We start from the raw sequence: 14,297 nt of genomic DNA on the forward strand, positions 1-14,297 counted from the left end.
GTCATATCAAAAGGAAAAATTACTGTGCATTGTTAAGGAATATGAGCATTTCAATAAAATACCAGTTAGTTTTTATTTACATATTTGAAAATGGGAAAGCGTAAAGTAAATAACAAACCTTTATATAATTTCCTTAAAAAACGTTGATTGTATTTATAGGAAATGAAAATTTCCGAAGTGATATTGCGAATGGAAACACACCGGATACCGGAATAATGGTATTCGGTGGATGCCATTCGCGCGGATCTAATCCGATTGGCACTGTGATAAGAGAGTGCGAAGAATTAGATCCGTACGAATGCCACGCGTCGGATACCCAATAGGCGTGACTGTTTCTTCATTCGAAAGACCTCATAGCGCAAGTTGCATGTCTCACTGTCTGGTCGCGATTGCAACATCCAAAGTTTCGAAATATTCAGCCATATCGCCTATGTGCTTTATAATTTTTAGGAATATTTGTTGACATGCAATCCGCAATAACAACACCACTACGAGTATTTTTTTAAATTTTCTGCAGCTTTCGAAACCAAAACATTCACTTACTTTCAATCGGCCCAATCGCGAATTCCATATGAACAAATATTCCCAAATATTATAAAGCAAAACAAAAACAAGTAAAGAAGTATAAGTTCCGCCGAAACCGAACTTTTTATGCCCGGCGCAGGTATCAAATATCGTAGTTTCAACTTTCTCTGAACTACCTTTGCATGATAAGTAGGGGTGTTTACCCAATTTCAAACGTTTTCGATAATATCCGGAGTTAGGCTTAATGAGTTAAATGAACCTAGTTAGGTAGAAATCGATGAAGTGGTTACCGAGGTACACCTTTGTAGTTATAAAGTGGGCGATGCTACGCCGAATTCCTAAAGGTCTATAGCAGACTTATTTATTGTTAGGAGATTGTTGTAACTATTAACTTGAAGTACATTAGCGTCCTCAGTAATTGAAATATCCGAGTTTTCGTATTTTTGAAATTTACCGTTATACGGGAAGCGGATGTAATTTTAGTCCAATTTTAATTATTTTCAACAAATTGCATTTCCGCACCAAGGTTATTAAGTGCATCGAGTTTGGTAGAAATTGATAAATCGGTTACCGAGATACACATTTGTGGTCATAAGTGAGCGGCGCCCCGCCCATTGTCCAAAAATTTATACACCCCTATTCTGCAACTCTTTCGTATTCGGATTTTGCTACGAATCGTAGAAATAGTATGCTGCAATCCGAATCGTATTGTCGAACTTTCGAAATTCGTAACAATGGCATGCCCAAAAACGAACCTAGTAAGCTTTTTTGCGTAATTTTGTACGAAAACAATTCTGTGTCGGAGGCGAAATAAAAGATGTAAATCAATGTGTATTTGCAAGAAATATTGGTGGTATTCATTTAAACAGATAAATTTGCCTTTCGCATATACGTATATTTTTATCCACTGTTTTATATAAACAAGCAAATAAGAATATTTGTTGCCCCTTATCGAAAAACTTGGGTCCGGCTTAGTTATTTGTACAACGATTTTCTGTTATTGTGGCGAAACGCATAGGTCGAACCCAAAAACTTTAACATACACGTGTAATCAAAGGATTCACATTTTTTTAAGATAAATGTTTCAAATTTTCTACCACTAGCTTATTAATAAACTCGGTTTGCACTATGCACTTTTTTGCAAATTTCGACGTGGGTTCTGCGTAAAAATACTGTGGACGGCGTAGCGGGAGTGATATGCACTAGAAATGTTGTATACTTTTGACATGCGGAAGCCCCTCTTTCCGCAACACAGAAAGAATTCTACTTAGGAAGGATTATAATCCCTAAGCGCGGCCGAAGGCAGAAGCAAGCGCAACAGGAGGTGGACCTAACAAAGGGCATGTTTTCAATGGCTTGGAAGAAGCTGTTATTGCATTAACTGGATTGAGAACCGGATCTTCAGGCATAGGAGGAGTTCTGGCTTGTGGTTCAACAATTCAACCAGAAGCTGACATAGGTGCGCCCCAGGTTACTATGTCCGGCAGCCCCGCATACCTTTGTGAGTCCATTGGCATAGCGCGCTCTTACTCCGCTGCTATAACTGCAAATGCATCAGAATCCATAATTTTCCTCAAAATATTGAAAATCGATAAATTTTACTATGAACAAGCACATGATGAGTGTTTTTTAATTCCTTTCCACTTTGTTTTCCTTCATTCAGCTATCTTCTAAAAACAACTCAGCTGGCAATGCTGGGCATGTTTCCGCAAGGGTTGCAGCATGTGGATTTTTCGTAGCGTAGCTACGAATTACGAATTACGAAAATTCGGGTTCTAGAATAAGGGGGATAACCTAATTTTATGTATCGATTTTAAGTAAATTGGCCCCAGTAGTTACTGATTTACCGCAGTTTTCGTGTACCGAGTTTGGTAAGGATTGGTGGAGTGGCTACTGAGATATAGCATTTCATCATAAGAGGGCGGGGTCACGCCCATTTTCCAAAAATTTCATAACGAATTTTTAACAATTTGCATGTAATATTTACTGAAATATCGTAGGTTTGGCATTTTTCGAAAATACCGTTATATGGGAAGTGGACGTGGTTACAATCCGATTTCGCACATTTTCAATACCAACCTACCTTGGATTAAGGGCAACCTACATACCAAATTTCGTTGAGATATCTCAATTTTTGCTCGAGTTATCGTGTACACGGACAGGCGGACGGACGGACGGACAGACAGACGACGCGCACTGGGGCTTCTTCATAGAGGGCGATGCTCAAAACTGATTTTTCGAAAGTTGGTATTTAAGATAAAAAATATATACCAGCAGAGTCATAACAAAGTAGCAAATCTCGTGTATAAACATTGGGTACCGAACTATTACCAGTTGCCGCGTACAACAGCTCAAAGTTAACTTTTCAGTCAGAAATTTTTTTTCCGATATCGAAAGCGAGTTCATATGTGTTATTAAAGGCTGTCTTATTATGTTTAAGGTTACTATTAGTTTAGAAGGAACTATGTCGTTGAATAAGCAATGTGTGCTGATTGTTTTATAACTTTACATCATTACATAATGTCAATGGTTTCTAAGGAAAAAAATTAATAAGCAATTTTTTTTTCATAGTGAATTTTTAAATTCGTTTTTTTTCCAAAATGCGCAAGGTTCTTTTTCCGAATCTTTTTTTGTTATAACCGCAAGTCTTTATATCTAAGTAAACTTAAAAGATTTGCACAAGAACGTTGCGCATTTTTGAGAAAAATATGTTTTAACGTGAACTTATTAATTTTGGTCAGGCACATTTTGTCATTATTTTATCAAAAATATGTTCCAAGTGGGAGTGTTTTAAGAAAAATTCAAACTAAATGGAAGAGAATGGTATATACCGTATGTATTTATTCTTTATTTCAATACTGTTAATTTTTATTCCAGACGGAACCCTTTTATTCATTAAAAATCGGGATTTGTGTGAAATATTTTTTAGAAGCCCGTCTAAATTACTACAATTCAAGTTCAGAGATGTGGAACAATATATTTCAAGGCAAACCAGCTGCCTAGCTTCGGAAAGAAAGAAGTTGCAAATATGTTTGCGCAATTTCAAGTGCTGCATTACCTTAAAATGGATCAGATGCGGTAGACACAAAAATAAATGTTATGAATCGGAAAAAGCGTGGTTAGAAAAAACTTGTCAATTTGTGGTGTATCAGATACCTAAAGGAGGAAGACCCACTAAAGACTTTGGGGAATTTAGTGACCAGTCAAAACTTAGGAAAACTGCCCTGCTTTGTCAAGATTTTTCCCACGAACAATGAACGTTCGCAGCACAAATGAGCCTGCGAGCTAGTGGAAAGCGCAGTGAAGCCAAACAAGTTCTCGACACTATTAATCCCCCATCTGAAGAAACTTCTCTGAACTGCCGCATGGTTTTTTCGAATCCCGAAATAAAGATTTCAAAGCGTATCGTGAACGTTTTAGCCGAAAAACTTCAAGGAAAGCTAACTTTGAATATGTATTTCATCGTCTACTTTATTCTTCTGATCCTCATATTACGAGTTTAACACCTTTACAAATAGTAAAAAGAAAATAACTTGATGCAGAAGTAAAAGACATGCTTTTAGAAGAGAATTTTGAATATACACAACCTGAATCTGATGATTATATAGACGAATAAAATTTTTATCGTGCCTTGTACCGTTTTGTTATTGTTTCTATTTTAAGTAATCTTTATGGCCCGTTACCATAATTACAATTATCAATGTACAATGAATTAGTTTTTCAGTGTTTAGAACACGAAGTGACTTATTGGAAATAGTGGCTGATCTCGATTTATTATTTTTCTCTACATATTTTTCAATTTAACAACAGTGTTAGTACAGTAGTGTTAGTACACAAAATAATGAAATAATATTATAAAAATAATATTATGTTTCCGTTTTGGATGTGTCTTCGTAGTTTTCAGGGGAAAAATCCGGTTACAGACTTTTAAGCACCAACTTGTATGAAGCGGCCCCATTGTGCGACGTCTCTTTTCATTCTGATCATTTATGTATACATTTGTCCATATCTATCTCGATTCGTTTTGGCTGTTACAAACAACCGTTATGCGAACAAAGTTAATATACCCTTGTGCACAAGTGCGCTCGGGTATAATAATCTTTCGCAATTTGTTTTTGTGCTACATTTTAAATTATGGGAACAATTTATTCACATGGAATTAGCAATATGGTTGAGTATTTCAGATTTCCCGCAGTTTAAACGTAGAACGCCGCCTTAGGTATAAAAAGTGTTTTAATTTTACTATGACCACGTTAAAACCGTGCTTATCGTAAATAAATTTTTATATTTTATGACCACGGGCTAATGGTTTGTTAAAACCAGTTTAACCAAATATATATATAAAACCATAGTATGTAATAGAGGGCATATATGTTAAATGAAGGTGTTAGTGATGCTTTTTTAATTTAAAATTACAATTAAAAGCAGGAATACCATCCATTGGTTACGAAGTCCAAATACTTTCAGTCAAAGCTATACACTATTTACACGTACGCATTTACAAGGTTCTTGTGCGTCACCATATTTTCATTGAACTTGTTAATTTATACATATGCACCCATGCGGACGCAGATTTTCGTACGACGCCCATCGCACTTAACAAACCATACCACCGCTGCGATCGACGAACAGGAAGCTTTACATGCGAGACACAGATATTTTTTGACGGGGGACTCTGTAATCAATAATAAGCCAAATTAACATTTTCGAATTAAAATTTTTCTTAAAATTATGAAGTCACATGTATATTTATGTATAAATGTGGTTAAGTACATATTTATGTATGTTAATTGCTTTCGCATACAGGCAACAGTGCACGCGCACGCGCACACACGCACCTGATGTGTATAACGCGTCGGCGGTCGCTGGGATGTATTAAGTCGAGTTTACGACTCCATTCCATCTGTTTAATTTCATGTCTTAGTTTTTTTCGATCAAAATACGAAATTACACAACTGGCAGGTATCCAGAATATGGATGTGATTACTACAACGGTCACTGTGAAACAAAACAAGAGTGAATTAGCATTGATAAAATTGGGAGTACTCATATCGCTACTTACTGACAATATTATCTTTCAAAAAGCGCAAAACTCGATTAATATTTATCTCCTCGATAATGTCCCAAAAGCGTTCTACAACGTCTTGTATCGTTTTTTCACATACACCCTAAAATTAAACAAAAGGTACAAGTTTAGATAGAAGGAATTTGATAAGAAATAAGTAATTTACTTTATTGCAGAATCCTTGTATGCACGGTGTTCCATCGGGCAACATATCCGGCGGTTCTACCGGAAAGCATGTTTCATTTATGCTCATGCGACAGCAACTGTAATTTTATGGAATTTAATTTAATTTAATTTCTTAATACCTCTGATTTACAGCAAAAATGTTATATGGATTCCAATATCCAATTCCTATGTTGAATTGCGCGGTGATTCCGAAAATCGAGTTAATTTTTTTTCTATGGATACGTTTTCAAGATATTTTCAATTTACCGTTATTCAGCTTAAAGCAAAAATCGGTTCCTTTTAATCACGTATATCTTACGAACCAATTTAAAAATCTTAATATAAAATACGGCAAATGAAAAGTAATGAAATCCTCCATAAACCGTGTATACATCACTTTCCGATAGGGCTTATAGTTTCTGACAAATTAATTAATCATTCCAGCTTTTTTATTTTTTAATGATAAAATTTAAAAAATCAAACTTTAACAGAAGAAAAATTTAAAAAATTACAGGTTCTGTGCCATTCATTTCATTAAAAAATAAAAAAAAAAACTGGAATGATTAATTAATTTGTCAGAAGCTATCAGTCCTATCGGAAAGTGATGTATACATGGTTTATGAAGAATTTCATTAGCTTTCATTTGCCGTATTTCATATTTTTAAATTGGTTCGTAAGATATACGTGATTAAAAAGAACCGATTTTTGCTTTAAGCTGAATAACGGTAAATTGCAAATATCTCGAAAACGTATCCATAGAAAAAAATTAACCCTATTTTCGGAATCACCGAGCAATTCTACATAGAAATTGGATGGTGGCGTCTGGAGATCGAAAACCAAACTAAAGTTTGTGGTCCAGTGTACTTAACGCTTGACGCTTAACGCCAATTGGCTTTGTGGTAATATTATAATTTAGCACATTAAACATTCTAAGATAATTACAGTGCAAGAACAATTAGAAATGATATTACCGCTTGCACGCATCCTGTATGATGTCACACATGCAGCTCTGCAAGCCTTGTGTCTCACAGTACGGTATGCATTTGCCGTTGCGACATTGACCGCGTTCTTGGCATATTGTTCCGTCTGCCATTGGTGGTGATTTTGGACACTCTGCATGCGTTCCCGAACAACGTGCTTCCTGTTCACAGGTGGCATACTGCGCGTCTCGGCAGTTCATGCCAGCCGGCATAAATTGGCAGTTTTGGCAGCATGGCGAGTTTTTATCGCTACACATGGCACCTTGATTTCGACGTAATTTACAGTTCTTATCGCAACATGCATCATTGTCCTCGGTCCCGAGCAGACCAGCGTCACATTGCTCGTCTCCCTCAACTCGCAAGTTTCCACAGAACGATTCTTCGGGCTCGGAAAAGCAACGACCTGACTTCGCTTGCAAAACTTTACGTATTGAACGTAGAGAGCACGGTGAGAATTTCTGTAGAAACAAGATTATACATACAGACACATATGTGCATACATAACAGGTATACATAGTGCATACATATCGCCCCCCTTATTCCAGAAACATGAATGTGTAATAAGTTGATTGTAAAAACATATTTTAAAGCAAGCTTTCTAAATATGAACGAAATCGGACCATAAATACTTGTTTACCAAACATATCGACTCGTTCGCCACATATACGCAAAATTTTTAGTGGAGTTATTCCTTTTCATGTAGTTAATATATGTTCTAAATATAAACCAATTTGTACTATAAATACGGGTTTTTCAAACATCTCGACTCTTGCGCTATCTATCGGCTTAACTCATCTTTCGTATTGCATTGTCATCGGGTTCTGAGCCAACTGTAAAGTTTCAAGTCTCAAGGTCTAGGGAAGCTTGTCTAAAACTGATTTCAAAATTTGCCCCTAACATTCTGAAAGAATTTTAAAAATTCTATACAAATATCTTGTGTTTGAAATGCAACCGTGGATACTAGCTGGCAGGGAAACTTGCAAATTCCTGCAAACTTGCGTTTGTGCAGAAATTTGCAACTTTCTCTACTTGAGAGAGAATTTGGGAGCATTTTTCGGTACTATCTGATATTTTTAGTGATAATTCTCGCTGGATTTTCGACGAACAAACCTATTGTCTTCCCAGAAAGTTTTGCTTTACATAGAAATTGGTGCTCTTTTATTTTCATTTTGACGCATTTCAGTGTTGGTTCTTTAAATTCAAGTTGGTTGGCCTTCGGTTTTTTGAATTTAAATAAGCTCTCAGCAAAAATAAAAGTTAAAAAAAAATACATATGTATGTGTACATAGTGCTTGAAAATAAAAATGTTTCCCTTACCTTAAATCTTTAAGCGTGGGCAACAATGATGTTTTGTAATTAAGGCAGAATTGAATATGCGCCTTCTGGGAAGACAATAGGTTTGTTCGTCGAGCAAAAAATTTGTACGAATTATCACGATTTTTGCCCAAATCGCGTTCGTGCAGACCAAAAAATTATCCAACACTCAAAAATTGTGAGAGCAAAGTGACAGTTCTCTTGGAGAGAAGTTGCAAATTCTTGCTGGAAAAAAAAGAATTTGCAAACACGAAAAACATGTGGTTGTGGCGCATGGTTGCGTTTTTGTTTACAATAATTTGAATAAATTAGTTCGTTAAATTTAAAAATTTATAAACACGAGCGATTTTTTTATGAAAAAAGGAAGTAAATAATTGTTGATATAATTAATTTAGTTAATTCCAATGATATGAACTTAATTCGGCTGAAAAAAATGGTATTCGCAATCGGAATGCAATTGCAACCAGAGTCGATTTAAGAAACCCGACAGCTAGTACGATGAAGAAATTGAAATGTATGTTAAAGAAAGTCAGAACAACAAGAAATATACATGTATATCCTGTTTTTGGCCATCCGAAAGAATTTTAAAAATTCTATACAAATTTTTTATGTTTGAAATGCAACCGTGGACGCCAGCTGGCAGCGAAACTTGCAAATTCCTGCAAATTTGCGTTCGTGCAGAAATTTGCAAGTTTCTCAACATGAGAGAGAATTTGAGAGAATTTTTTCTTACTCTCTGATATTTTGAGTGTTGGATAATTCTTGCTGGATTTTCGACGAACAAACCTAATATCTACATATAATAGGTTCGTTCGCGTAGCTGTTAATTGTTCATGTTTAACCAAAACTTACAAGTTTTTGCGTTCGCGTACGCAAAAAACTTGCAAAGTAGGGGAAATTGAGAGAGCAAACTGACATTTCATTTAGAGGGGAAGCTGCTGGTTTCTGCTGGAAAAATTTTTGCCAACAGCAATTTGTTTTTTTGCGTCACCCGAAATTGGCTTGCGTGCGTTTGCATTTGATTTCATTGAGCGAAACGTCAAATCAAAATGTCACGCAGAACAAAAATTGGAAATTGAGTTAGCTTCATACGCACGCCGTTCAATTTCGGTTGGTCCCATACAAGTTGTATGTGCATGAGAAATTTTTGACAGTAAATTGGCGGCGTGCGTGAATATTAGGTTAGCCTGTAAGAAATAAGTAGTTATTTGTTTAATCAATAAACTGTGTCAGTATAACACTTTGCGATGACTTTTCGTACGTTTTAAATTTTACACTTTTGTATGTAAACAAAAATTATATCAGCTGTTCGTCTAACTTGCAAGTTTCTGCAAATTTTCTGTTCGCGTACTATTTTGGATATTTCTCTCTTGTTAGAAAACAGATGACATTTCGCCGAAATTTGGCAGTTGGTTGGTTTCTGCTGGAGATTTTAAACGAACGCTCCTAATATTTATTCTGTTTGTTGGCACTATATCCAAACAAAAACGCGTGTTAAGCAAACAGTGAAACAATTTATTATTTTCTAAGTTTGCGAATAACTTAAATTTAAGACATTCATAACAAACATTTTATGAAGAAAATCCCCGCTACGGCCGTCTTTAGAAAAAATATATTCGCTTAAAATAAAAATAAGCGAAATCGGCCCAATTTTTATAACCCTGCCTGACATGAACATTTTCTTCGCGATAAGGCTAGTAGCCATTTGAATATCTGAATATTTATCTAAAAAGTACGGTAAGAAGTATTTTTTGTACATTTTTAAAACTCAATTACAAATTTTAATTTTAACCATAACCATAAATTCAACATCAAGAATTACTGGGAATGCGGAATCTTGTATTATATCAATCTCGTTACCATATAGTGTTTAGTGTTGGAAAATTTTTGCTCTTAAAATTAAGAAAATCATGTCGAGCACAAAGAAAACTACTCAAAAAAGCGAATATGTGGAAGAGTTCAGACCTTGAGTGGTAGGTGTGGTAGATGCTCAAAAAAGTGGTAGATCTACCACAATGTGGTAGAAGTTCGATCACAGCTAACAACCAGAATTGAAATTTAAAACGCAAGCACTCACAGTACTTACAACATGTATACAGAGTGTGGATTTGCTACTCCCTTTTGGCAACTGCAAACATCTCTCGTACGCGACGAGAGAAAGTAGAGTACGTACTTTGGTGCATTAATAACAAGTACGTTAAGTATTTACACTCTCAACGCCAAGAAGTGTTTTTATGCGGAAAAAGGGTTAAAGCTGAAATTAGTCAAGAACGCAGAACGTATACTTAAACGCAGTCTGTATACGCAGAATTTTGTCGATTACTGGAGCCCTCAGTATTGCTTACTACAGTGTTGCCGCTTCTCAATGGCTTTTCATAAACTTACCTTTTCAACTACAATTTTTCGTGCTATAATAGATTGTAGCTAAATATAAACTACTTAGTTTTCAAACAAAAAACCTTATTCAATAGTAAATTTCAAATATTTTAAACGTATTTTGAATAGTAAATTGTAACTTTTTTACCATCTGCAAAACTGACGAAGTGGCAACCATTTATAGAAGGAAGAAATCAGCTGACACGGAAAAATCTAAATTCCGCAGATATCTGCGCTACGGGCTACAACTACAGAAAAATTCTGCGGTGTTGAGTTTTCATTTACATGGCGCTCTGGTAAGACAGATCGTGTCAGATGACTCGGGTTTACGTACCGGTAGGTTTACGTTCTTGACTAATTTCAGTTTAACAATGTATTGTGAGTAGAGTACAATACAAAGAGTACTTATTGAACGAAATGCGGCAAATACACTTGCGCTGGTTGTTGTTGTTGTAGCGGCTAAAACAACCCCGCCCAGATCGGCTGATATCTTAGTCATTGTCGTCGAGTTCCACTAACGGCAGCCGCAAGAAGCGTGCAGCCTCTATGGGGTCGGTCCACAGGGACGACGCCGTTAGGGTTGTGGGGGTTTTCCGGGCATGCGAAGAGATGTTTCGAGTTGTAAGGGGTCTCTCCGCATGCCGGACATTCGTTCGGCACATCCGCATTTAGCCTACTCAGGAGTTTAGCCTGCTGCAGTAGCCAGAGCGAAGTTGGGCTATTGTTGTTCTGGTCTCCCGAGGCGGATGGAGCTCCGTCGCGTCAATGTCCGGTGTTTGTGTGCCTAGAACGGCATTCACAGGTCTTGAGTCTACATAACTCGAGACTGCGTCCCTGTGAATGCCGTTCAGGGCCTGTCTGTAAGCTGACGGGTCCAGAGGCTGCTTAATGAACCTCTGGACTTCGTCCGTCAGTTCATATAGATGCCTCCTGACGTGCCTCGGCGAGGGCTCCTCTGCAAGCAGCTGTCTATTTGGGTGGCCACATCTGTGGCTCCCAACAAGAAACTGCTTGCAGAGCATCGTGTTGTGCTTCCTAATTGGGAGCATTTTCGACTCATCGTGGATGTGGTGTTCTGGTGACATCAGGAGGCATCCGGTCGCTGTCCTAAGTGCTGTGTTTTGTACTGTTTGTAGCTTCATCCACTGCGTCCTACTAGTCCCCGGCGACCACACTGGTGCTGCGTAGTTTAAAACCGGCCGGACTATTGCCTTGTATGTTGCCAGCAACGTTTCTTTGTCTTTGCCCCAAGTACTGCCGGCTAGCGACTTGAGGACCTTGTTGCGGCTCTGTACTTTATTGACAATAGCGGTTGCGTGCGCAGAGAAGGACAGCAGGCAGTCGAATGTTACTCCGAGTATTTTAGGATTATTCACCGTCGGAATTGGTGTGTCATCGACGTGAATTCCTAGCGGTAGCCTGACCTCCTTCATCCAGGTTGTGAACAGGGTCGCAGAGGATTTCGTAGGGGAGAGGGCTAGACACTTTGCAGAGAAGAAGCGAGAAAGTTCAGAGAGATACCCGTTTACTTTCGAACACAGGTCATCAATTCCATTCCCAGTCGCTATGATCGAGCAATCGTCGGCGTAAGAGACAATCGAGGCTCCCTCTGGTGGTTGAGGGAGCTTTGAAATGTAAAAGTTAAACAGTAGCGGGGAGAGGACACCACCCTGTGGAACCCCCTGTTTTATTTTTCTAAGTTTTCTCGATTTGTCTCTAAACATTACCGACGAGTGTCGACCACTCAGATAATTCGCCTCTGTGGGAGAGAGGAAGCCTCTATATCTTTTAGCAGCGTGGAATGGCTGACGGTGTCAAACGCCTTTGACAAGTCCAACGCTACTAGAATCGTTCTCTCACAGGGACGGTTACGGTTAAGGCCACGAGTTATTTGAGTGTTTATGGCGTTAAGTGCTGTTGTTGTACTGTGCACTTTACGGAAACCATGCTGATGCTTCACTGGGGTCCGGTGGTTCGTGAAATACGGGAGCAGCAAGGCCTCAAGTGTCTTAGCTACCGGGGCAAGGAGTGTTATCGGCCGATACGAATCTCCTTTGTTGGCACATTGATTGGACAGTGACGTCACGGTTGACCAAAGCCTACTCACACCAGAGGTGAAGTTACAGGTCTTCAGATGCTCTTCCCACTTCTTCCGGCTATGTACGTTGACTAGTTGCCGAATCTCCGCGTTGAGATCCCTGATACGGGGATCTCCGGGATCGGCCTGACGAAGGCTATCACGCTTTTCGGCTAGAACAGCTGCTTCAGCAGGGAAATTTGGACGTGGGCCGGTGATACATCCTGCCGGTACGAAGTGAGCTGCTCAGTAAATTCCGCGAAGCCTTTCCAACCAGCTTTAGAAAAGTTGATATATGTATGTTCGGTGCTCCGCGGAAGCAAAGTCGGTTGGTTTATCGATCGAGATGACTATGGGCAGATGGTCTGATGCCAAAGTCAGCATAGGTCGCCATGATATGCTGTTTATCAGACCAGCGCTGATTATTGTTATGTCTGGCGAGCTGCAGCAGCTGCCCATAATCCTGGTGGGTGCGTCGTCATTCATTGTGCAGAATGTCGAATCGTCTATCTGCTCAGCCAAGTCAGTTCCCCTACGATCGTTTGACAGGCTTGAGTGCCAAAGATCGTGGTGCGCATTAAAGTCGCCTACTACCATACGGTTTTCACCTCTGAGGAGCGCACCTATGTCAGGGTGATATCCTGCCGGGCAGCAGGTGACAGGGGGTATATAAACGTTAAATATTTCGAGCTCAACATCGCCTGACCGGATAGCAATGCCCTGACATTCTAGGGTGGTATCCCTGCGGTCGATGTCTGCTTCGATAAGACGATACTGCACGGTGTGGTGCGTGATGAACGCTAAGCCACCACCATTATCCCGCTCGCCATCTCGACGGTGCACGTTGTACCCGGCACAATTCAACAGTGTTGAATTGCTGTGCAACTTCGTCTCTTGGGCCGCAGCTATCAATATGCCATGTCTTCCCATGAAGACGGTTATCTCCTCGATCTTGCTCTGAAGCCCGTTACAGTTCAATTGAAGGAGATTCATGTGGTTCGGGAGACGTGTGGTGATGCGGGATGTTAGGGATGTGTGTGGTCGTGCCGCAGTTGGCTGTGTGCGCTGCTGAGGTGGTTTCCGCCCTGTGGTGGTGGCCGGAGGCGTCGCAGGTGAGGTCCGCGACCGAGCAGCGCAACACGATGTGTCCGTAATCCTGAGCAGACTCTGAAGTGACTCCACCCCTCGCAAGCATTGCACTTGACAGAGGTGGAGTTGTGGTGTAGTCGTCTCTGGCATACACAGCAGGTGTAGGTTTCTGGCCCTGGGTTTGACTCGATGCCAGCCCTGAGTAGGAGAACAACTTCTGAGATACTTCACCGACCTAAACGGGGTTAGATTGCCGAAACAACAGCCCTTGGTCGGGTAAAATCCGAGTCATTCCGGTACGTAGATCCGGCTGTCGTGGGAACACTTGCGCTGGTCTTTAATGTCGGTGTTATGCATACAAACTTTTGTTTTTCAAATTAAATGGCGGCTGCTTAGTTTGCTCGGAGGTGGTTATGTCGAGTTTGGCACAGGGTTGCACGTTCATTATGGTTTTCATCGCTATTGCCAACACGAAATGAAAATTTCAGATGTACATAACGCGCACAATTAATATATTTTTATGATATCGTATAGGCAATTAACTGTGCCCTTATCTTTGAAGCTCCTACAGCATTAATTCTGTTCTCGAGCTCTCGGTATCACGGCAATTTTTGTGTATATCAACAATTATCTAAAATTTTTGTATATGACAACACCGAATTTGCTGCAGTTTGACCAAACAAAATCAGTTTGCCAAACAAAATTT

At 39.2% G+C, this 14,297-nt stretch overlaps 1 protein-coding gene across 2 annotated transcripts in view; it reads right to left on the reverse strand.

Moving 5' to 3' along the window:
• Positions 1-4,613: 4,613 nt before the first annotated feature.
• The window catches only part of Tace (ADAM 17-like protease Tace), a 19,621-nt gene continuing 9,937 nt past the window's right edge, over positions 4,614-14,297 (reverse strand). The window contains exons 10-14 of one of the 2 annotated variants that reach the window (XM_017613827.1): positions 6,727-7,193; positions 5,757-5,853; positions 5,588-5,693; positions 5,364-5,523; positions 4,614-5,200 (exon numbers count right to left, since the gene is read on the reverse strand). In XM_017613827.1, coding sequence (XP_017469316.1) covers positions 5,164-5,200; positions 5,364-5,523; positions 5,588-5,693; positions 5,757-5,853; positions 6,727-7,193 — 867 coding nt within the window. In that variant the 3' untranslated portion in view covers positions 4,614-5,163. Of the gene's footprint in view, positions 5,201-5,248; positions 5,524-5,587; positions 5,694-5,756; positions 5,854-6,726; positions 7,194-14,297 lie in introns of those variants that run through there. The other variant, XM_017613826.1, reaches the window with a different exon arrangement.

The sequence above is a fragment of the Rhagoletis zephyria genome, unplaced genomic scaffold, assembly GCF_001687245.7.
Source record: "Rhagoletis zephyria isolate East Lansing unplaced genomic scaffold, Rhagoletis_zephyria_1.1 Rzeph_scaffold_00722, whole genome shotgun sequence".
Classification (NCBI taxonomy): Eukaryota; Metazoa; Arthropoda; class Insecta; order Diptera; family Tephritidae; genus Rhagoletis; species Rhagoletis zephyria.